At 37.1% G+C, this 25,889-nt stretch overlaps 1 protein-coding gene across 1 annotated transcript in view; it reads right to left on the bottom strand.

The window, feature by feature from the left end:
* Positions 1-817: 817 nt before the first annotated feature.
* The window catches only part of KCNB2 (potassium voltage-gated channel subfamily B member 2), a 184,480-nt gene continuing 159,408 nt past the window's right edge, over positions 818-25,889 (bottom strand). Inside the window, exon 3 of the mRNA XM_015855775.2 lies at positions 818-3,189. Coding sequence (XP_015711261.1) covers positions 1,027-3,189 — 2,163 coding nt within the window. The 3' untranslated portion in view covers positions 818-1,026. The remainder of the gene's footprint in view (positions 3,190-25,889) is intronic.

Raw genomic sequence — 25,889 nt, 5'->3', positions numbered from 1 at the left:
TTAAATCAATGGAAAAAGAATGCGAGTAACATTTCTTTTAATATCAAATATACTAAGAGATGGAGATTGCGATAGCCATTTGGCACTATTTATTGCCACAGAAATAATTCTCTGTTGTTACCGTTTGGATTTTAAATGGAACATTATTTTTCTTAGTTATGAAACGTTGGCAGTATTCTATAAAAATATCAAATGCCTCAAGTTCTGGTCATTAAATCTTTGTTTTTCTTCATGGGATCATTAAATAAACTGACAAATGCAATAACAAAAGTTACGCAAATAAAAAAAACCCAAACCCACACTATGATTTACAGCACAGATAGATAAACTAAGATACCGTAGTCCCTTAATTAACAGATATATTCATGAGCTTTTTAACAGAAAGCAAGATAGGTGAGATGCTTTAAGTAGAAGTTGCAATTTTGCAACATAAGTCTGTACAAAACCTCCAGGCAGCACGCTGTGAAGGAAGTACCTGTGTCCCAGGAAATTCTTTTTCCACAAATCCTTTTTAACAGTAGCTTTCCCCCCAACCCCAAACTATTTACAAATATATGCATTTTGCTAGCCCGAAGCACCTTGTTTCACATCGTTATGAATGCATGCATTGACATTTCATCCTTTCATGTGCAAATTCTAAAACTCATTGTAACCAAGAGAACCGGAAAGTTAAAAGAGTTCAAAACCTGTCTACAATCATAAGTGAAAGGATCGAAAATGCCAGATGTTGCAGCACTCTGGCTCTTAGCAGAGCTCTCTTTATTTTATTCACTGTTCTTGAGTCATTTTTTTCCTTTTTTTTTTTTTTCCTTTTTTTCCCCCAGTTTCTTACAAAAAAAGCAGTCTTTTTTTCTTTTTTTTTTTCTTTTTCTTTTTTTAATTAAACAGTATTTAAACTAAAGAACTCTTCATGCCATGCAAAAATAACATTTTATGCACTTTTTTTTGAGGCTTTCCATGTTTTAGTTCATAGGCATTACTAACTGTGGTTTAAGAAAAAAGTATTTTTATTGCTATTGTAACTAGTCACATGCTAGTTTCACGTGTGGGACAGTAACCAGTTTCTCCTGGACTCGTATGAATTTCTGGGGCAAATAAATGGTTTTCCATTTTGTGGCCTTCTTGGTTACTATCTTTCTTCCCCTCACCCACAGCATGGTAAATGTCTTGAGTACAGTTGTGACTCATGCTTTTGGGTGAAGAGCTGACCTGCGGCTCCTCTGTTAAATGGTTGCCATCACTGTGTTTGTCCCCACAGCAATTTGTCTTAATATCCTGTTGTTTCTCATGTTTTATACCATGTAACTCCATAAACTCTTCTTCTTCACCGGTGTCTATCTCAGTGAAGCTCCTCCTCTCTTTTGAAGGGAAAGAGAAAATCTTTTGTTTGGGAAACAGAGGGGATGATTTTTTGGAAGGTCCCTGACAAAGTCCTGCTGCATCAGCACCAAGTAATGGTCGTTCACCTTGGGGTGAATTTTCCTCCAAGAGAATGGTGCTGATGTGCTGAGGGGTGGCCTGGGGAAAGTCTGCTCCTGCCATCACAGGCAACGGCCTTGCAGTGCTGGGTGGAGTTTGAGGAGCACCGCCTCTATTGTCTTTAAAATTAACTTTAAGGGATCTGGATTTTAATGGATTGCTACCTTTCAGAGAACTTTTGGGGCTTTCCATGGCAGTGTCGAAATGTAAATGACCGTGCAAAACAGTCTGGGTCCCACTGCCATCACTGATAACAGCTCTGTCAATTGGAGTATAGTCAAAGGTGATATCGGTTGGAGAAAACATTCTGTCTTTTGTGAATGGCATAAACTGAGAACTCCTTACTCTTTGGTTGTCTTCTGGGTTGGCAGAATCACTTGGGAACCTCATCTGCAAGTGGGAGCCAGGAAAGAGAGAAAGTGGAGACCTCTCTGTTTCTGTGAAGTCAGTGGCACAGCTGGCAAAGCTGTCGATACTAGATGTGCTTCTTATGTCCGTGATGATGTCTGTTGGTCCGGCTGACAACTGGTCTCTCTGTCCTGTAACTTCTTCCATTTCTATTTCTTCTTCATATGTAGGTGGCTTTGCGGACTGGTCTTGGTAACCAGCATTAAGATTAGGCTGAGACTGAGTTTTAGTGATTTCATTATATAGCATCTCCAGCTTTTGAGCACTGAGGTGCTGTGGGCTGGAGGATGCTGCAGCATTGTTTAATTGCTCATGAGAGTCTTGCTGGCTAACTTCTTGGTATTTGTTCTCATAAGACTTGTTTGAACTTGTTTCAGACATTGTCCTTCTAGCCCATTTCCACCGGCTTGGTGACAGGTGGTTGTCATCGGATGTCTCCTTTGGGTTGGCTGCTTCACCAGGCTTACCTGAATCTACTGCTACATCTATCATTTCCATGCTGCGAGCAAAGGCATCTTTCAGGTTCATGGAAACAATGCTGCCATTTCTTTTAGCTCGCTCAAGTGCTTCTCTCCTTTTAATTGCCTTCTCCTGTCTTTTCTGTTCCTTGTAAAACTCTGAGAAATTGTTCACAATAATTGGTATAGGCAGGGCTATAACCAGCACTCCAGCAATGCAGCACAGTCCTCCTACTATTTTACCTAAAAGTGTTTTGGGGTAGATATCTCCATAGCCTACTGTTGTCATGGTGATTGTTGCCCACCAGAATGATGCAGGGATACTGGTAAATTTGGTGGCATCTTCATCCTTTTCAGCAAAGAATACAAGACTTGAAAATATCATTATCCCCATGGCTAAAAATAGTATCAACAAGCCTAATTCATTGTAACTCCGTCTGAGAGTAAAACCCAAAGATTGAAGGCCTGTTGAATGTCTGGCAAGTTTAAGAATCCTTAGGATCCTCATGATCCGAAATATTTGGACCACTCGTCGTACATTTTGGAACTGAAGTACACTTTTATTGGATTCTGTGAGAAAGATAGTGACATAGTATGGCAAAATAGCCAGTAAGTCAATGACATTTAACGGCCCCTTGAAGAACTTCCACTTGTTTGGTGAGGACAGAAAACGCAAAAGGTACTCCATGGTAAACCAAGCAATACACACAGCTTCAACGTGCGCTAGCTGAGGGTTGTCATTTGGCTGCCCAAATTCGTCTATTTCTTGAAGCTCTGGCAACGTGTTAAGAGACAAAGCAATAGTGGACAGTACGATGAACAGAATGGACACAATGGCCAAAATCTGTAAAATAAAATAAACGGTTTGGTTAGACCAATGCAAGTGCATTTGTCAGGGTCTGCTTAAATCATTTAAGATACGCATGTGTCAAATAAACTCAGATTGAAGGAAGCTGGTTTGACTCCTGCACTCTTTATTTTAACATTTTGCTTTTTGCACAAAGAGAAAACACTGGAATCATCTGGACATGGTCAAAACCTGATTGTTTTATTGCTTGTAGTAAGCCTTCCAGAAAGGCAAGCCAGATAGCCCTACTATTTTTAAATTACAGAAGAAGGTAAGACATATTATAGCAAATTATTGAGTAAAGAATATCAGGTTCCTGTTAATGTGTAGAATATTAATCTATTAGTTTTCCGCATTAAATGTAATTACACAGAACTTAGGGCAAGGCAGAGAAATGATTGGTAATAACAGTTTGTAAACTGACATTTAATATGCACAGAGACCTTCCAAGTCATGCATAAATTTATGGATCAGAAGCTGAAATTATGAAAACAAGAGGCAGTGCTCTGTGGAACAGTCCTGCCCAGTTGCAATGTCTGCACACATTTTAGGTGCTAAAAGAAATGAAGTTAGAAATAGGTAGAGAGGGTTAGAACATGAAAAAATATGCAGTAGTATGAAAGTGAACCTTGTTTCTTGTAATCACTAAAAGGTAAGATAGGTTGGCATTGATTTTGATAAGAATGAGACACGTCACGCATGATGCCCTTTCACGTTGCCCAGAGTTGCTGGTCATTCTCACTTAAAAAACTGATATTATGAGAAAAGAAATGGATCTACCAGAGAACATAAAATTTGTACTACAAAGTTTAGTTATTCATACTCCAGGTAATGTTGGCAACTTGGAATGAATACATTATTGCTTTTATTGAAAGTCCTATGTCTGTGTTTTCATTAAAAATGTGGAAATAAATTGTTTAATACATTATTTTCTCTTTTAAGGCTCAGTTTAAACTCATTCTTAAAAGCATTTGGTCTAATTTGTCGGAAATGGTACTGTGAAATCCATTCAGTGATATCTGATGTGCTTGCAAGCACACATTAGGACTGATAAAATTGCTGTGATATCCAAGAAGAGTGAAATGCAACTGAGCAGTATACAAATGTATAGTATATAAGAAGAGATTGGTCACAGCAGTGATAACAGTTCTAGAGACAGAAATACCACCTCACTGTACCTCTGAAAAAACAGCAGTAAGGCTATTTCAGCTGTGGGATACTAAGCATAAAGGCAGCTCTCTAAGCACAAGCGGAACTGCTCACAATATGAGAGTCCATATTTGGCATCATCCTGTATTTATGCCTTTGGCCTTTTTCCAGCTTACACAGAACAGGCAGCACCTTTCATATGCAGAAATACCCCAAACAGATTTTTTTTTTCTTTTGAGTTTTATTTCTTAGTGGAGTAAGACTTGCTTATTCCTCCTACCAAGTGAGTTGTGGGCTGTCTTCATTCCTCATACAACCCATCCAGAAGTACTCTGGTTAATCTGTGTTGTGTAGGGGGTACACATTCCTTTATAACTGCTGCCCGCAACAGAAAAAAAAAAAAAAAGGCCAGCACTAGAAAAATGTTTTCTGAGATGATAAAACAGAATGAAGGCAATAACACTGAAATACCTAGGCAGAGCTGAATGGTGACATGGGCAATGGTCTGTAGGTAGGGTACAGGCAGGCAAAAGAAAAACAGTACTGCGGAGCAATAACTATTTTCCAGACTGTGAAAGCTGATTGTATAAGATTTCCCTGTGAAAAGGTTTGAAGCTTAAATGGAGTATACTAGGTTCTCCGCTAAATTACTGCAAAATAATTAATGCATGCTTGAGTTCTGTAACCTACTCAATAGTATAATAATGCTTTCAAAACTCAAAGAACAAATAAACACATAGTAAATATGGCACGGAATTATTGAGCTTGCGCTTTCTGCCACTGAAACCAACTGTCTCCTCACTTTGGCCTGCATTAGCATGTAAATAATAACATAGAAAAAACTGCCTAATTCAGAAACGTAATTACTTGACATGCATTGTCTTTTTTTTTTTTTTTTTTCCTGGCAATAACAAGCTGTTTGTTGAAGGCACACATCATTTGCTGGTAACATGCAAATCTGAATTTAATGAAATGCATGAAATAGCAAGCCTGAATTTTTTAGTGTTTTATATGTCATAGAATGGTATGGGTTAAAGATGACCTTAAAGATCATTAGTTCCAATACTCCTGCTGTGTATAGGGACAGCTTCAATTGGATCTGAGTGCCTAGAGCCCCATCCAACCTGGTCTTGAACATCTCCAAGGATAAGGCATCCACCACTTCTCTGGGCAGCCTGTGCCAGTGCCTCACCACCCTCTGAGTGAAAAATTCCAACTAATATCTGATCCAAATATCCCCTCTTTTGTAACTCCTTGTCCTGTCACTGCACTCCCTGATAGGAGTCCCTCCCCATTTTTCCCATGATCACTTTTAGGTACTGGAAGGCCTGGTGTCTTCTCTTCTGCAGTCCAGACAAGCCCAGCTTCCTCATTTTTTATTTGAAGGAGAGATGCTCCAGTCCTCTGATCATCCTCATGATACTCCTCTGGACCTGCTCCAACATCTTTCTTGTGCTGGGGGCCCTAGGCCTGGATGCAGTACTCCAGATGGGTCCTCGCAAGAGCTGAGTACAGGAGTACAATCACCTCCCTAGATATCATCTATAATTATGAATGTGTCACTGGGGGAAAAAAATTACAGCAAAAGAAAGTATTTTGGCTTCTTCTACTGCAATATTCTCAATCTTTTATTTGTCTGGGACTCTGCTGTGTAATTGAAGTTGTGCATCATTCACACACAGTATGTTTTAATTATTGCACTTGATTAAATTTTACAATTCCTTGGACAAATAGGAGCAGAAGATCAATAGAAAGAACAATAGCAACTATGAGAAGAACAAGAAGAAAAGGAGTTCCCTTTTCTGAGCATAAAGCGCACTTGCTAATAGTGTTACACTGGTAAATCCAAACAGAACAAGTGTAACTTATACAGAAGCACTGAAATTATCAAAAACTGTATCAATCTTCTAGGCTAGCTATGCTTATGCATAGAGTAAAAACACCCACCATCTAACTGAGCCTTTACTAGCAAAACTTCCTGTGTTCTGGGACGTGATTCTGGAAATGTATTCTGGACTGAAATGCCTGGAAAATGTTGTGCACTTCAATCAGTCTATAATCAAATCTTAGTGATACAATTCTTGACATTAATCTGTACTTCAGGAAATAAACACTATTCTGTTTTAATGAGATATTCTGGCAGCTTATGTCATTTAGCTGTGGTTTAAAATAAAAACACAATACCAAAAACAAAGAAAGAAAACCCCCACAAAAACACATCACAAATTCAACTCATTATAAGTATTTCCTTACAAATCATAATTTATAAACATAAAAATGTTTCCAAAAAATGGACATGTTGACAGTCCTTTCTTATGTGCTGAGTATCATAGAATCATAGAATCACAAGGTTGGAATGGACCTACAAGATCATCTAGTCTAACCATCCTCCCTTTACCATACCTGCAGAAAATCACTAAACCATATCTCAGAGCTCCTCATCCAGGCACTTCTTGAACACTGCCAGGGATGGCAACTCCACCACCTTCCTGGGCAGCCATTCCAGTGCCTGACCACACTCTGAGAAAAAAAGTTCCTTCTTATGTCCAGTCTAACCTTCATTTGATACAACTTGTGGCCATTACCTTGGGTACAGAACAAGGCACGAGGGTCTTGAATGAGGTATGAGGTTTTTGAATCTACAGCTGCTCAATGAATAGTAAAACATTCCTCGAAGCAGTTATGTGATCTGCTGCAGATAATGTCATTTCACATTTTTGGGTGACAGGGTAGCAGTCTCCTGATAATATTGTGGTTATCCAGTATTAAGTTGTCACTAAACCCAGTAAAGGCTTTTTTTTTCTTTTTTTTTTGTTTTGTTTTTCTGATGCATCCTTCAGTGTACTTTCTCATCTCATTGCTCATTATTGCAAGCACTGCAAGGATTTCTGTACAGAATGAGCATACAAGCTGAGGCAGAAAATACAGGTTTAATGGAATAGGCTTCAAATTGCTCCTTACAGTTCTGCAACTACTGACATTTTGAAAAGGCTTCTGACATAACCAATATGACAATGTAATTGTTATACAAAGCAGAGAAAAAGTATACATCAGGTTCACACTAAAGCACAGCTGCTCAGGAAAAATAATCACTTGAGTCATATCTAACAGCCAAGGAAATATATATAATTAGCATAGGCTTCAAACTGTAATTAGGTATTAGCAGTGTTGTTTCCTTAATTTTATTCCAGGCTAGGATAAGATTTAGGCTATTCAATAACAGACAGAAATAGTTTCACTACTTTTCAAATCTCAGTCTATAGACACTGGAATTTATCAGGCTGTTACTTATTCTCCCTCCTCCGCATTTATGGCACTGCCTTCATATAAAGTGTTCTGGCAGAATAGTCATTGTCCTGCTTCTTAAAGACTTCTGATAAGTAGACATCATTTGTGGAGAACTTCCCAAGTTTCTTGAGCACTTAGCTGCAATTACCTATGCATTCTCAGCCACGTCTGCTGTTGGGAAAGGAGTATCTAGATCTACATATGACCAGATAGTTGAAGTTATTCTGGGCTGTTCAGAGGTATCATGCTTGCATCTTGTGTGTCCTTAGCCTGTAACAGAGATCCCTGCTTGCATCCAGCCTGACTCCACAACCACAAAATGAAAGAATGGTATACATTTGGAAAATGAAGCTCTCATTCTCTTGCACACACTCTTTCCCTCTTTCTTTCTCTCTTGCTCTATTTAATGATGGTATTGAGTTTGCAATGGAATGAAAAGTTTTGCTCAATAGGAGCTCTATCAGCTATACTGTACATCTGCCTAAATCTGTGTGCGTCTAGTTCTTGGTAACTGGGACTATCCAAACAAGATGCTGATGGATGCAGAGAAGACAACACTACACATGGAGCCACCTTCTAACTATAAACATTATACTACAAGGGATTTCAAGGTTGAACACGAGTCTGTAGATGCTAAGGGGGAAAGGGCTTTTATTATTTCAACAGTGCAAAGTACCAGCACTTTTTATGTTAGTACAAACTGAGTAAATACAAGGACATTTTACCAGCCAATAATAAAACCTTTCAGTTCAGCAACACGGCACTGCCTTCAGCAGCTGCCACTGCTGTCCCTGGCCAGACTGCAGAAAAAAAGATGTCATAAGACAGCACTGTTTTTGTGCATCTCTGCTGTTTCAGAGTACACCTTTCATCTCTTTTTACTTTCCCAGCATAACTTCTGATTGCGGATGCCTAGAATAGATCCAAGAGTCCACACAGAATAGTGTTTGATTCTTTAAAAATAAGATGGAGGACAGGGGAACAATTTAACAGAATGCCACAAGATTTAATTCAACTTACAGCTCTATCATAATTGCCCTTTGAAGATCATATCTGATAATGGTTCTGACAGCACGTGTGATCACTGAACAGCTTCCCTCTGCTGCTCTTCATCTCTTTCCTTGATGATATTATTCAGAATTCTGACCTTTCATTTCCGCTTTTCCCTGGATCATTATTATTAATATTTTTAAAGACTCCATCAAAATGTTCTGTATTGATCTTTTAAACATATTCATTAAGCCTGACATTGGCCACTGTGTATGAAGGCTAAGCTTGTGGTGTTGTACTTATCTGGGGACTAAGTGATGTACAGCCTTTTTGTCTCTTTGCATTGGGATGAATGTCACCTTTAAAGCTTAGGGTAGGTGTATGGGAGGTTTTCATTGAAGATTTCATGACAAGCTCTGTGTAAGTTCCCCATCATATCCTCAGAAGTTCAGTGGCAGTTCCACCCAAGTATGATCCTGTTCTTCTGCTTTAAATTAACAGTAATAAAATACATTTCTCCTTCATTCTGCTACAGGAAAATTACTACTTTTTGGAGGTTGGACCACCTAGACTTTCAACAGCAAGATTTAGTAAAATATAGGTTTGAGCATTTGATTATGTTTGAGTAAGGAAGTGGTTTTGTATTATGCTTTCTTCCAGTGGACAGATAATATGGCAAACTAAGAGCTCTGGGACTGAGTCTTTATGAATTTGAACACGGGGACCATTGAAGTTCACCAGAAAACTAGAGCTATTATAGCTATATAGTGGAAATCCAGTTTTAGTTTGCAGGATATATTTACTAAACATTGTAACTAAAAGTGGTGACAAAGATCTTGGAGGCCATGGAGACTGTATTATACACAATTGCTACGGAATGGTTTATGAGCCTTCACTGTTAGCTGTGTCTTCAGCAGCCAGCACAGGCCTGATGAAACCTGCTATAAATAACTGTGACCATGAGATTAGGATGATAAGTGGGGAACCTGTTAGACTGGCAAAGATGAGAGACCACAGGTAATCACAGATGAAGACTGTCTACTTGGTTCAGGAAGAATCAAACATATTCAGTTCAGAACAAATGGAGAGTAACCTGGATACTGTTTATCTTGCATAGCAATTGTCAGATTTGCTAACATAGATTAAAAGCCATATCAAGTCAGTTCTAATGTTTTTTGTTGAACAGCAAAAGGCCATCTCAGCTGGACAGATGATATCGGTTATATCATGATATATCTTCTGTGTAAGACCAGGCAAGGTTTAACTCCACAACACAGATAAGACATGCAAACACACAAAATAACTTCAATAGTCATATGAAAGGCACCATTTATAAAATAACTCTATGTCTGGAGAGCGTTATGGTTGTTTCATTTTGCCTCCTAAATATTACTACTTTTAGATGAAACAACTTGCCTATGTGTAAGAAAAGACCTCCAGATGCATCAAAGAATAGATGAAATGTCTTTAATAAAATCCCTAGCTCTCCTTACTCACAAGTGTTCTTAATCTTTGGATGACCATTAGTTGGTATGCTTCTTATGCTGAGGTTGTGTTTTGCACTAATTTTGTCTAATTTTCAGAGCAGATTATAAATACTTCCATGAGTGCACTGAATTTCAACTTTTCCATCTAACATGATGGAGGGCTTACAGCTCTACAACAAACAAACAAAAAAGCCAAGAAAAAAAACCCATAAAAACCAAGGGGTGAAGAACCAGGTGCTCCCCAGCCAGACGCATTGAGGTTGAAAGAGGAGCTGTCCCCAGTCGGGGTGCTGAACACAGGCAGCTGGCGCTGTAGGCTGCAAACTGGATGCACCCACCTGCAGTGCAGAAGCGTTTTATTCTATCACCTTAAACACCGGAAGGTATGGAAAACATAATATTTATAAATACAGTACTAGGAAAAAGAAAGATGATGCTGGTACAATGCTTTAATTATTAATTGATTATTTAATTATTAATAACAGCTTGGAAACAAACAAACAACAACAACAAAAAAACCCACAATTAATAATTTAGCCTTGAGAACTTATTATAGGTTGTTCAATCACTATAATGGGAGGAATCATCACATCTAGTGTACAGATTTATTTTGATCCTACTCACTTTGATGTTAACCATTAACTTAAAATAGAAAGCTGAGTGTAACTTTTCAAAATGAGATTATATAAAAAGTAGATATTTGTTCTCTTGGTTCTCAATGTTTGTATTTATCATTTAGTTTTAAATAAAATTGTTTGCAGTTGAGACCTTAGATTATTTACCTGGAGCATGCACTTCAGTCTAATTTGCTGACAACCAGGTTGAGATTACTGTTATACTATTCTCATTCTAATGTCTTTCTATCACTGACTTAAACTGTCTTTTAGCAGTATAATTCAGAGAGAAAAGATGACCTCCCACCTGAGGACTTCTGTTATCTATGAAAGAGATTTACTACTCAGCCTTGTTTGAAAATATGACAGGCACCGAAGTCAGACATAATCTTTAATCACACTTCTAAAACAGCTTTTCTAACTTGGCTTCACGACTTCTATATATATCTCAGAATTGCAGCTCTATGTAAAATGCCTACATCAATCTATATTTCATATAAAGCACATGCCAATATTTCCCACACTTGCAGAATCAGTGAAATTGTTAGGGAAAAGAATCCAGTCTGTTTCTTTCTCATGTGTAAAGGCTTGCATAGCATAACTATTTCCTTCCTTAACTAACTGTAAGGCTACTACCCTTTCTTTTTCCCATTTCCCTACAATCATTTTAGACTTCTACAGACAATATACACAACATTCTTCTCATTATTAGATAAGCTCATTTTTATTACTTTAAAAAATAATAATTATAGCTTCTACAGAAACATATGTACTCTTCATATATCACATTTTAGTATGCAATCATATTGTAGTACACATTACTTTGTTAGATATATTTCAAGCCTCAAAGACTTTGGGACTATGGCCTGAAGTAATATAAACAAAGAAAGAAAGAAAGAAACAAAGAAGGAACTAACTAACTAAATAGACAAAAGATCTAGTGGAAGACAGTAGACACACCTGTTTACCAGCCTTTCATTTTTTGCATGTCCTGGAAAGAATTAGTTTTACTGGGAGAAATTGTCATCTAAATGTTTTCCATCTACAACCTAAAGGACTTAATTCATCATGAGATTTTTAGCTCACTGAGTTAATAAAATTCACTATAAATATTTCTGAAAAGAACACTGATTTAACTTTAGATTCACAATACATAATATTTTAATTTTATACTTGTGTTAGTATAAATAATTAAATAATACCCAACCATTAATATACTGGTACATACAGATAGATAACAACAGATAATTCATACATTTTCAGTGTGTTTTATTTAAAAATATGTTTGATATGCTCTAATTTGCTTTACGGTATGTTTTCTTATTCTAAGCAAACAACCATCTTATCAAAGCATACTGAGAGTGAAATCACCAAATAATACAGTGATCACTTGATATTCCATGCCTAATTTCCATTTGAAAGAAGGAACTGCTTTGCTGTTCAGTATCCTACTGACATTTTGAAGTGTTTCTCCTGTCTACATTAAGTTTTAAATTCTAGAATGTTTTCTTAAATGAAACACAGGAAGATACATACAATAATATTAAGAAAAGTTATTTCTAGGGTATGACAAACTGTGCAGCAGCTTAAATAAAATTCCAATCATAATCCAGTCAATAAGAAAAATAAAATTGGTTCAGTCAGAAGTAGATGTAATATAAAAATTTCCTAACCCTTTCAGCTCCTCAAAGACATGTTATTGGGATGCAAAAGTGACCACTTGAGAAACTGGAGAAGAAATCAAGTAGTTAGTAAAGCCAAAGTATATTGCAAATGTAAAGTAAAAGATAGCATTCAAAAGCTATGACTACAATGCAGGCTGTTTAGATGAGTTCTAAATAAACCATCAATAACAATAAGACCAGTGAAGATATCACACAATAGAATTTGTGTTACTTAGAAAAAGAATATCTAAGCAGCTTGAGTATTAGTATAATTAGAAATCAAATGGAGAACTTGAGTGAGTACTTTTGGAATAATATAATAGAAAGCAGTCTGCTGAATAACTTCATAGAATTCAAATTCTCATTTTCCCTACTATAATCCAGAGCAGCTGGAGAGATTATTAAATTAGCTGGGTAAGAATTTGCCTACCACAAATCATTTAGGGAACCTTGATGGGATCTTTTATAACACTTTGGCCTTATTCGCATTGCTGTACTTCTTAGGATGTACAGGTTTTACCACTGACAGGTAAGATGGCACTCCAGACTGGTAGGCAGTTTGGTGGAAACAATACATTAAGAAAAGCCTAAGCCAGGCACACACTCAGAGATTGTCTGACAGTATAGTAAGTGTTCATCTTGCGCACCCTGACCCAAATAATCTAAATGGGGTTTAGTCCGATCTTATTGCTGTTACTGGTACTGAATTTAGTGTTTATTAATTTCTAAATTTCAAATTCAGCAGCTACTGGAATTCCAAATAATTAGGAGCTGGAATCAGAGTCTTTGAAAACTTATGTAGAGGATAGCCAAACTTTACTCAGAATGAAGCCTGAGATGCTGTGCTGTTTTGGATCTTTTACCCAGGGGAACACGCTGCTGGTAGAGCTATCAAGAGAAAATTGATGGGATGAATATGGGAACAGAGCTATGTATTTTGAGTAGGTTTTCTTACCCTCATTTTCAAGTTTGTCATTGATATGGTTAAGAAAGCTTATTTCTTCCAGTGACTTTGAAAGCTGTGCTGTCAGGAGTTTCATCTCCAATTGTGCCTACCCAGACAAAATTTGCGAAGGTAGGCATTATATTAAGAACAATTCTTTGACGGTTTTGGATGTTAAGCAATGGACTAAGTATTCCAGTCTCAGAAAAGACTTACAGAACCATGCCAAGATAGCCATTATAGCAAACTGGATGACATACAGAGATGGTAGAACCTGACACCCCAAGTGAGTATGAATAGCACAAGAAAGACTGAATTACTTCCTAAACTGTTCAGATTCTTTCTCTGTATTACTTGAATTTAAACGAAGCTGCAGGAAGTTAATATCAAGTAATAACTGTGCTTTTTTGATTCTTTTTCTATGATATATAGAGGATTTTTTGGATAATCATGCTATATTTCTAGACTGCTCATGTGTAGTGAGCTCAGACTAAATGCACAGAAGATGGCAACGTGCCTTTAAGTTATACAAGACTTTTATTAAGGTAAAAATTTATTCTCAGCTTTTAGCAGGAACAACTTGGGCAGGTGCTGAATAGGGTGCTTCAAGGAGTGTCAATTCTCTACTGGGGACTGACCAGAAACAAGTCTAAAATGTTCACTGCTCTCCAGAGGATTGAGGCTTTATAAATATCTATTAGGCTTCAAATGTTCATGTTCTACTTGTGCCATGGGCTCTGGTTTTATTCCCAGGAAATCAAAGGAAATTTTTCTATTGCCTTGAACTTGATGGAGTGCACAAGTGGAGTTTGAGTATGTTGGTAAGCTCTATTTGGAATATGCTGATCCCCAAGGAATAGAAGACTGATTACTTGAAGGAAACCAAATTTTAAACCTCAGTAGTAGAGTGAGGAAGTAAAGGAAGTCTGTCAAGCCTTATTTTAGTGTTCCTCCAAAGACTTTTAAAATCTTTTTCCTATTCTGTATTTCAACCAGTAGATGTCTCTGTTTTATCATGCAGCTGTTGACAAGGATGCAATATTACTGTACTCAAAACATATATTTAGTGAAAAAACATTTGTTTCCAATAGAATGAGTATATATGAATACATAAATACTTATTTTATGCACTTGGCATAGCCTGCTGATTTTCTGTCCAAGTAAAGCCCCTGGAAGCTTTAGCAAGAGCTCTGGCTGCTAAGCAACTTTGAAAATCATCCTTATGGAAATGTACTGTAGGATTTAAAAAGGACAAAAGAGGAACTCATGGGATTATATGGACATTCATCTAAAAATTTAATAACTTTATCACAGTAGTCTTTATTGCATAGGAAGGCTTTCTGAACCAACTTAGAGAACAGTATGGAGCATTCAATTTTGACTCAGTGCCTCAGGAAAATTCCAAGATGTGGTAGATGAATTATCTTCTCTGATTCATAAATGAATAAGATAATATTATTTCAGTATCTATAGCCATCAAGAGTAATACTGTAGATGATCTGAAACATTCACGCCCAACTGAAAAATCAGTAATGCAATTATTATTTTTTAAATCCTTTTTTTATATTTATTTATTATTATTATTATTATTTTTCTGGCTATTGAGAACAAGATCTCTGTTGGAAACAGACTTTCCCCAGCTGGAGAGAGCACTGCATCAAGTGTTACTGAGTTCTGCATGTTCACATTCTCACGCACTTGGCTATTTCTTTGACTGTTAAGTGGAGCCATAGCTGAGTTGGTTTTAGCCCACATTCATGCTCTGAATGCACTGTGATGAGAGCTGTGGAAGGCTGGTTTCTAAATTCCGTGAGTCCTCTACCACTGGCTCCAACTCCTCACAGTGTGGTCATTTCTGGAAGCCAAGCAGAATATGAAGTAATGGAAATAGAGTACCTTACCCTGATATGACTTATAAGATAAAGGTGTTCCACAGATGTATGGACAACAGGGAGCTGATTGCAGAAGGGGAAATCAGTATTGAATAGCTGCAATAGAAGGACCCAAGTGTCTGCTGAATCTTCCTGATTGTTCAACTGGTTGTCAAGCCACAGAAACCCCAGAGGAAACTTCAGTTTTATAGCAGAGTTTCTACAGCTTCATCAATCTTAAGACAAGAAATAAACCTGAAAAGATATATATTTTTTCAGGTAATAACAGATGCAACCTGGCTACTAGCAGCAAAGGTATGGACAATAAAAGTCATCTTCAAAAAAACCTTGAGTACAGCACAAATACGTAATACTCCAGCACTGCCTTAGGATGTAACTTTCCTATGTGGCTATTTCATAATACATTTTAGTTTTTAGCTGACAGCAGCTGACAGCTTATGGTAAAGACTTGGAATGGAGATCCTGTGGTAATTACAACTGCTTGTATCTGTGCAGAAATTATACAGAGGCCTATTTCCATTTCTTGAAAACTAGATTAGAAAAAAAGATCAGCAAACAATGAAAGCAAACCGAAACATCACCACCAGAAAAAAAAAAAGAACTTACTGTAAAGGCAGTGGTATTCTGTAATTTACACTGCCTTCATGATGCAAAATAGCTTTGCGTGAGAAAGTCATGAAGGACAAAAAATAGGTTATTAGTCCATTGGAAGTAATAAATAAATATTTTTGTATTTTTTTTTAAAATGTGGAATATTTATGACAAAACCATTGACTTTAGTCATTTCTAGACAATCATGCAATACTTGAAAAGGACAGCATAACTGAAGCCCCAGTAAATTATACCTCGGATAAAATGGATCCATCCACTGTGTATAAAGATTATATGCAATATATTGTATATACTGTTACAGTGATATCTCTGAGATGTAAACATACAGCTATGTTCTTTCAAAAGGATTATTTTTGATCTTACAGATTGCAATTGCTTCTGCTTTATTCTTCACCCTTGATGAGCAACTATATTTTTGTAAATAATTTAATGAGAAACATATTGTTAGTAGGAAAATACCTTTTTTACTCTATAAGCAAAGAGACATTGATATATTTCACTGCTATTAATAGTAAAATGGCAACAGCACCATGGCTGCAGCTTGTTTTCTGCAAAATGATTTATCCTAGTAGTCATGGAAGTACATGCTCCTATAATTGTTCTGTTCTCCTCTGAAGGATGAGAAGTGGGAAGAAGGTGATTTGTTGTTTTCAGCACAGTGTTTGACATTCTGATAGAAAAGTTAATGTTAGTCTGAAAGCAAATAAGTAGCAATACTGCCTTTGCTGTCATACAAGATGCAGCATAAGAATAACTGAAGTGCTCTTTAAAATTTGGGATCTTCAGTTGTGAATTGAATTTGTCAGCATCCAAGAAAACATTCCTTCTCTTTGAGATCCTGCTTATCTTACCTTTAGCAGATCCTATCATACCTCAATTTATCTTGTAATGGCAATATTTCAGGACAATCCAGTTTGACTTACAGAAACAATGTAGTTTGATGTATAAGAATATTAACATACAGTGACTTGGGGAAATACACCATCCTTCACTACCCCTAGCATCAGTCAGTGGATGCATATATGCTCCAGTGACAATCACTGTCTCATTTTCAAGTCTCAGTTCACTCCCAGGCTTTTTCTGGAGGCAGGTAATCACCTCCCTCTTAAATGATACCAATTTTCTTGATAATATACTCCAGAAAAGCAGTACAAACAAAACACTTAAATCTAAAAGCAGGATCAAGGACACTTGCCCATGACGTCTGCCTTTGCACAGAGCCCTATTGCTGTAGATGCCCCTCCTTGTACCTCTAAAACAGAGAGTCACGTGAGGCTGTCTCGACACTCAGGCTCCCCCAGAACAGACATTTCCATCACTATCACAAACATGTTTTCAGTTGTACATATTGTAGCTACAATCTGATACTGAATCTGATTTATGAGAGAAAGCATTCATATAGCAACTGCGTGATGTTACTGTGCATATTTAATGCATCTGTTGGGGGAAGCATCCTATATGTAGCTCGACAAGATAAAAAGCAATTTCTATGGATTTTTACCAGCAGGAGGCTTGTTTCAGAGCAGCATGGTTTGGGTAAGAAATTCCCCTAAAGGCATGAGAAATCGTAAAAGAGGAATGTAGCTTCCAAATCTCTCTCAGTGGAAATCAGAGATCCAAACAGTAAAATGGTGCCAGCAGAGAATGTGAGTAACAGATGCACTTTCATCTTCTCATCTTTTCACTTACAGTCAGTCTTTCAATATGATGATCATCAACACAGACATGAAAACATGCAAATAAAATCAATTTATAAGCAACACCAGTAGGGTCGCTAAATGTGCACCAAATCTGGAAGTTGGGTTGAAAAGATTAAGTGTTTTTCTCCATATGAAAGGAAAACATGACTCCTCTGAAATATCCTATCAAACAGAAAAAGCCGGAATCCCCTCCCCTGTACAAAGCATTGTTCTTTTAATGAAATTCATTTAGTTTGTAACTGTGAGGCTGAAAAGAAAAGCCATATTTATTTTGAAGTTTCTGTTTGCTTTCAATTTTGACAAATGACTTAAATTATTTGCTTATCAGATTTAGTTTAAGAATGAACTGTTTGTTTATTTCAGAGGACGTTACGTTTGCTAAAGTTTCATCAATTTTCCATTAAGATGTAACTAGCCTTAGTGATAATTACTAATGCAGTGACATAATATTAACCTCTTGGTATCAGACATTAGAATTAGCATATTGTTACTTAAGCAACATAAGCTTAGGTCCATTAGTGATGAGAGATTAAACTGTAGCATGCTGTGCTTGCTGTGAATGAATTTTGGTCACCTGGTTCTATATATTTTCTAAAAAGAACTTTTTAGAGTGGCTTGGTAGAATTATGGTGGGCAGCAGTAACATTTTAAAATCAGCAGCTGATCAAACTTCTGTAAGGGAAAAATACTATCATACAAATATTTTCTTGAAATACAATTTAGCTATCACAAGCTAGAAAAGCAGCAAATATACAGATAGATACCTTATAGAAAATGTTGTCATTTTATTTTTCAGGGTGTCAGAAGTTTTGTGGGAATAAACTGATGAAATGTATTTGTTGTTCTGTGTAATTATTGCCTTAATTTTTGATGACTCATGAGTTTTCTGAACTTTCAGCTAAGTCCTGAAATTGAAAAGTAGATGGCAAGGCTAAGCCTTGTTGGATCCCAGCTGTTTAATTTTCAAGAGAGCCAAATGCAAAGAGCTCCTGGTGGAGGGACATGGAATATCTCCTGCCTCGTTTTTCCCAGCTATAATTATCCCATTGTATAAAAACTGTACATAAACTCCCAAGTGTGATATCTGCCAAGTCTGCACTGGTCTTATGACAATCAGTTAATTATGTCTGCCATTCAGATTTTGATCTTTCAGAGATCAGTTCTTATTTAAATAACAGCACAGAAACAACTAAAACGCTGTCCCCTCTCATTCTTACACAGTGATAAAGGATGGGGTGCAATTGTTAATGTCCTATCACCCACACACTCAGGGGTGTGCTGGCCACAGCATGGGGCTCCATGTTGATATTCTTCTGATCACTTTTTGAATGGTTAGGAAGATGATAACACACTAGACCAACTGATAGCATTACCCACAACTACACTATCTATCCAAAGCAACAATTCACATGACATGATTCTGTGGCATTAGATCATTTCATTTGTTTATAATTTGTTATTTACTACTATTCACATTGCATTGCAGACATAATGTAATTCATTTTAAAGTGGATTCCTTACAGACAATTGGCAGACTTGTTTGGATCTAAATTAAGGTTTATACTGAATGAATGCAATTAAAAAAATAAAAAAGAAAAAGAAATAAGGAGGGACAGGAAGATGGGAGCACTACTCTTACTGGTCAAGGCTTAATACCACAATATATCTACTTTGTATTGTTTTTATATGAGTGACTTTGAAGTGAATCAGTGCCTTTGTGAATTTTAAGCATTAAGTGCTCTTTATAAGGTTGAAAATACGCGGTTTATTTATTTATTTTTATTAGACTTGCATATAATTATATACATATGGTCTCTTTGCTGACTATTTATTCCTTGTCTCCTGCAAGGCACCCATTTGCAGAAATTCTGCAAAAAACACAAAAGCAAGAATGTATTTATTTTATGCATCTTCCCTGGTAGAAAGAAGCTATAAGTATCCCACTTGAAGAAAATCATAGAATCATAGAATCATACAATCAACAAGTTTGGAAAAGACCTAAAAGATCATCCAGTCCAACCGTTCAGCTATTACCAATAGCTCCCACTAAACCATGTCCCTCAACACAACATCCAGTCATTCTTTTAACACCCCCAGGGTCAGTGACTCCACCACCTTCCTGGGCAGTCCATTCCAGTGCCTCACCACCCTTTCTGAGAAGTAATGTTTCCTAATGTCCAGCCTGAATCTCCCCTGACGCAGCTTGAAACCATTCCCTCTAGTCCTATCACTAATGACATGAGAGAAGAGGCTGACCCCAAAAGCCTATTAACTAACTGCTAATCATCTTTTTCCTCTGCTCTCCACTAGCCTGCCCAGCTGGAAAACTGACATTAGTAGTTATTTTCACTGCACCATCTTTTCTCTCACTATATTTTGTTAGATCATTAAAATTCTTGTTTAGCAATTTATAAGCCTCCCCTTCAGAAATCTGTATGAAATGACAATCTTTATACCATATATTTGTGTGGGGGTATCTATCTTAACTATGGCATCTACAGAAGCAGAAACCTTAATGACCTGATTGTAATCAGGAAAGGCACTTCTGAATCCTTTCAATACAAGTGCCTTATTAACGACTCCTACAGCCGATCTGCAGAACACTAAGTTGAAACATGAGAACAGCTGATATTATGATGATAGACAAGAAGTCAAATATATATATATATACATGTCCCTACATATATATATATATAGGGGTGTGTATGTTATTGCTGAAAGCTTAAGCAATTGCTTGCATGCATGGTTATTTATAGTGCTGAACAGTGAAGTAACGGTTTTGGCATCTGGTCCACATCTCAGATACATGAAGTTAACTGAATGCCAATTGGAGAGGACAACAGATGCTTGTGAAGCTTGTCGGACTGACAGATGCCATTTGAATTGAGTTTATTAAATATTTATGGCCACTTAAGTAGATTTCCCCTGCTAGTTTCTCTGTGGGATGTTCACCAAATCCCAAGTGATCTGGGCTGCCTATGACTCTGCAAGGTCAAAGCTCAGGGCCTTCCACAAAGAATCTTCCTGTTTTCCAAATCTCCACAGCTTTGGAAGTGAACTCAGTTGGAGAAGGAAGGGCTCTCGAGTAGCTATGGAGCAGGGTTTGCTAGTTGTAAGAATCAAGGCTCAGAATAAGCATAAAACTTGTTCCAGATTGATGGAAATTCCAGTAAGAGCAGAAATTTGGTTTTATGTATTACCCGTATTGCTTATTCTTAGCACATTTTTAGGAATGATTTTCCTAGTTTAAAAATGGTTCTTGGATGCAAATACACGCTGCTTGGTCATGAATAAAACAACAATAAAAATATTATGTATAGTTTATGGTTAAGAGTATGTTACATGTCTTTGCTTGATCCAGGGGTTCTTAAATGGTAGAATGCTTAACTGCTGTCAATGTTATGATGCATAAATAGTGCCTGGAAAGCCAAAAGCTTCCTTCTCAGTAAAGATACAACAGGGAACTCCTGCCGTTGCTCCCAGCATTACCATAGAGATGGCATGTGAAAATAAAATAAATCTGGGGACTTCTGACAGCATTTGTATTTTGTAACACGTAGAAAAATGCCATTCAGAACAATGGGCAGCATCTTTCCAGGATATGTGCAGAAGACCAAGCAGTGTAGTAGCAGGAGCTTCATATAGGATGAACCACTTCTCATAACAGATTCTGTGGTGGTCCCTACTAACAGTCAAATACCTTCCCTCAATGTGGGCTTAATTTGAAGACATCTGCTTATAACTCTAAGTGTTAGCATTTTGCCATGGTACTTTGAATCACAAGCAAAAGACTGAAAGTATCTGAATCACCATTTCATCCCTCTTTTACAGATTACATTCCAGATTTCCACAGCTGTTCATATATTCATGTACTGTACAGATGAGGAGGACAAAAATATCCGCTCAGACTACTTCTTGATGTCTTTCAGATACTTAGAGTAATCTAAAATGTACAAAACGTACATCTAAAACATCAGAACATTGTCTCAAGATTACAGATTCTGCAGCACAGTCACCAAATCTCAGATTTACTCTTACACAAAACTGTCGTTTACAAATCCCTAGATTTCATGAGAGCTGCAGATGGTGAAAAGACATTTCTAACTAATTTCTCTTCCATGCAATGAGACGAATTCTTTTTGTCTCCTCATAAGTATCCCTCTATTATGATTCTAGCTTCCCTCCAAAAGCCCAGACTGGGTATGAGTTCATTTTTTTTCCATCATTTCCTTTTTTGTGTGTGTTTGAAGTGGATAACAAAGCTTATCATCGCCCACATTTCAAATGCAGCAGTTGTCAACATTCATACATGTATTTTACATATAAACGCATATGTGTATGCATGTACACTTCTACAAAGATACAGCCCCATTAAAGATTTTCAAATCCAAAAGAAGAGGGTTTCATTTAGGATCATTTGGTGTCTCAGGCTACACTGCTGGCATAGTGCTAAATTCAATTTACTAAGCCCTTCATGCAATGTTTTATTATACAAAAAATTGCAGATGTGCCAAAAGTGACAAAGCGGATTGATCTGGAAGATTTAATGAATTTATGTCAGCTCTGGAAGCCTGAGTCAAACATATTCTTGGAGCTTAATTTGGATTGTTAGTGCTTTTAAAAGTAATTAAGAGCTCACAGCATGCATTTTAACTGGGCTGGAAATACTCTACTGGAAAACAGTGTCTTTCACCTATTGTGTTCTGCTAAGTTTCTTTTATACTGTGCACTGCTTTGCCAAAGTACATTTGCTAGCACTGCTCAGACCTGCACTGGCAGTTACATCAGTGTTCTCAGACTGCACTGATATCTGCAAAAATCCCACCTACAAGAAAATGGCAAGAAAGAACAGCTCAGAATAACAATGAACATGCATATGATGTTCCATGTTAGACAACCACGGATTTTGGACAGATACTCATATAATAAATGCACGCAGTGTGATTCTTTGTTCATTCAAAATGATAACCTGATCACTTACTTCTTTCTGGGGTTCTGATGTGTTTTTTATTAAAAAACGTTAATTCACAGTATTTTCTGATTTGGAACTTGATCTCCTTTTTGTGAGGAGGATGGAGTGGAGATCTTCCAATGCAGTCAATTCTGACACAAATTCAGTTATGCAGAAATGTTTTTAATGTAATATCATACTCCAATTTATACCCTTTTACCAAGCCCAGGCATTAACAGGATAAACAGAAAGAGGGAAGAAGAAAACTGTTACTAGACTTCACCACATTCTTGCACAGAAAAAGCAAAATAAAAGTCTCAAGACTGATTGTTGTGTGAAGTTATCTAGATAATGTTGTTACGTCACAACAACAATATTGAATAAGAATACTGAATGTAGCCTGGAGATACTTTACTAGTTGTTTACTGTTCATCATATTCCAGGCACTTGAACATGTTCACATGTGGAGGTACCACCACAGGCACTGCAAAAGACTGTCTGTCTTTCCTCTGCACTAAATTTAGGAGGGCACCACTGTGATAACACTTTCAAACGGATCCATCATAATTAAGGGTGTGAAATTCAGGTGTAATGAATCTGAATTCTAATGTCCATGAGATGTCCTTATACTGTATATAATCATTAATTTGTGTATCATCTATAAAAAAACACATTAAGATCAAGCAATACAGTATACTAACCTTAGCTTGCAGGGGATCTATATGGGAAAGATATAATTAATCTTTATAATAGTAAAGGGATTTAATATTATTCGGTGGGGTATCCTCACCTTCATTGTCATATCCTTGCCAAAACAAAGCCTGTTAGGATCAGAATTTTACAGAACCATTAAGGCTGGAACTCTGGGTTATCATCATTAGTTCAGCCTTCACTGAGAGCAGGCAACATGACCTGGTCAACTAGAGCATGTTGCTCCCCTTTGTGTCCAGTGAGATTTTGTCTGTTTGAAGGAACAGAGATTTCACAACCTCTCTGGGAAATTCATTCCACTGTTTGACCATTTCCACAGTAAAGGGAAAAACAAACAAACAAAAAGGTTGTCTTATATTTAAGAAGAATTTCCTGTTTTTTTAACTTGAATAATCAATTAGCTCTATTGGACCCCTTTTTTCTTCAAGGCTGTCTCTAATCTCATTCTTCCTTGATGACATGTGAACAGGGTACATTCTGTTTATTCCTATATTTGATTTATATATTTATGCGTTCATACATACAAAATGCCTACCATGACATACTGCGTTGTGGTTCTGCTATTTACATTGATCTCTCTTCTCAGGATCCTGAACTCTGCTATCACCAAATCACTACAGCCAAGGCTGCTCCATAAATTTACTGGTCTGCTTGTGCCCTGATATGTTGCTCCTCCAGCAGGTGGCAGAATGGTTAAAGATGCCCGTTTAAACATTTTTTTTTTTTCTCCTTTCCATGGCAATTGTTTAACAATACCAGATCAGATTTGAACTAGAGGCATTCTCACTGTTACCACAGTAGAGCTGAAGATCATGTGGCAGTGATACCTGCTCTTGGTGCTGGCTTGGGCAGCAGCTTCAATGCGTTAATGTAGATAATCATCTATCACTAGAAGTCAATAGGCTAAAAATACCTTTTCTTAATGCTAAAGTTCTAGGCTCAATATTCGTAGCTATTAGCCAGAAAAAGCTGTATTTTTTTTCCTACCAGCAGTGATTTGCATGTAGATCTATGAAGCATAACACTGAAGGAAGATGTACTGCCAGCAACCCACATTCACAGCAACTTCGGAGGATTAGTTCTTTGGTAGGCCTAATCCTATACTACTGTCTTCAGTGGCATTAGTTCTGAACTAGCTAGGTTAAAAGCAGAAACTTCTGTATGTGCAACAATATCTTCTACTACTTTTCAAAGTTCCCCCAGTAGATGGATATAAGGACATGAGTAGGTCAGAAGAAATGAAATAACACTTGGAAAGCAGTTATGATAATTTTTGTTTTTATTTTAGTGCGGAAAATATTCTATTCTGAAGAGCAGCTTTATGTTCCATGTACAAGAACGGCATGTTACTGCAAAGTACTGAAAGTCACACCTTGATGGATATGGAAGAAACTGATTCTAGCACAGGAAGAACAAAGCCACAGCAAAATTACCATAAATTGCACATGAAGACCATAACCTTTTCTTTTTGATGTTGTTAAGTGACAACACAGACAATAAAATAAACTCGGAAATGCTGATTTTTCATGTTTTATTGATATGGTGGAAGTAAATCAGTAATAGTCAAGTTTCAAAAGACTTTGAAGCTATAGTCATAAGGACACTTAGAAAGTCACCAGCTATGAGGAAATCAACTGAATGCAAACTTTTGTAGTATGCAGACATGTGGAAAGGGTCTCGGGGAACTTCTCAGAGTGCCTGTGCAGTGAGATGCAGGCACGAAAGGAAGGAATTGGGCTCTAGACTTCTGCACAGCCACAGAAAGCTCTTCCATTGCAGTCCTGCTGTCCATCAGCAGTGTTTAATGCCAGAAGGTAACAGCTACAGCAGATGACAGAGTGGGGGATTGACCACATTTTCTGAAGGGCAGAGAGAGGCATGAGCTGGGAACAGATGCAGCTCAAAAGAGAAAATGCTAGGATAACTGCTGGGCAGAGGCAGGGGGTGCCACAAAAAATGTGCAGTTTTGCTTTGAGGAACAGATAAACATGACTTGCTGGAGAAACTCAGGGCTTAATTAAAGTACTGTGTGTTTGAAGCGGGGCTGGAAGCTCCTTGCTTACCACTCTATTCACTAGACAGCTTCTTTTTGCAAATTTTGGTTAGAGAAATAATTAAATGTCCTTTCTGAACTATCGCTGGTTGAGTATATTTCCCCACAGACTTACATATGAGCTGTCGTGCCAGTGGCTGAAGCATACGTTTAATTTTCTGAACATTAGAACAAATTTGCATTGTAGAACTGTCATTCTACAGCACATACCTAAAGCCCTAAGGTCATTAATCATCTGATATGAAAGATATAAAGTTGCTTGAATAGAATATTGCCACCAGACAAATTTCAGCACATTTCTGACCTTGTATATTAAGTATATATCGTTGTAAGTGGAATTTCAGGACTGTACTTTTTGAGAATGTGAAGATGGTACAGTGAAGAGAAGCTTGTCACTTGTTCCATGGATAAATAGAGCACTTTGAGATTCATCAGTCTGACTCCTTCCCAAAGCAATAAATTCATTTGGGCAAGGGAGTTACACTTCAAGTTTCATAGTTTCATAGTTTTGTGCGGGTTGGAAGAAGTTGCAGTCACTGTACAGCAACAATTTGTCACTGTACATACATGTTCATGCTGATGGTTTAAAAGTGAATTTAAAAAAGAATTTAAAAGTGAACTGTAACTGATACAACTTTGTAGT

Source organism: Coturnix japonica, chromosome 2 (genome assembly GCF_001577835.2).
Source record: "Coturnix japonica isolate 7356 chromosome 2, Coturnix japonica 2.1, whole genome shotgun sequence".
Classification (NCBI taxonomy): Eukaryota; Metazoa; Chordata; class Aves; order Galliformes; family Phasianidae; genus Coturnix; species Coturnix japonica.
The sequence above is the reverse complement of the archived record's forward strand: the minus strand, read 5'-3'. Positions and strand labels throughout refer to the sequence as shown.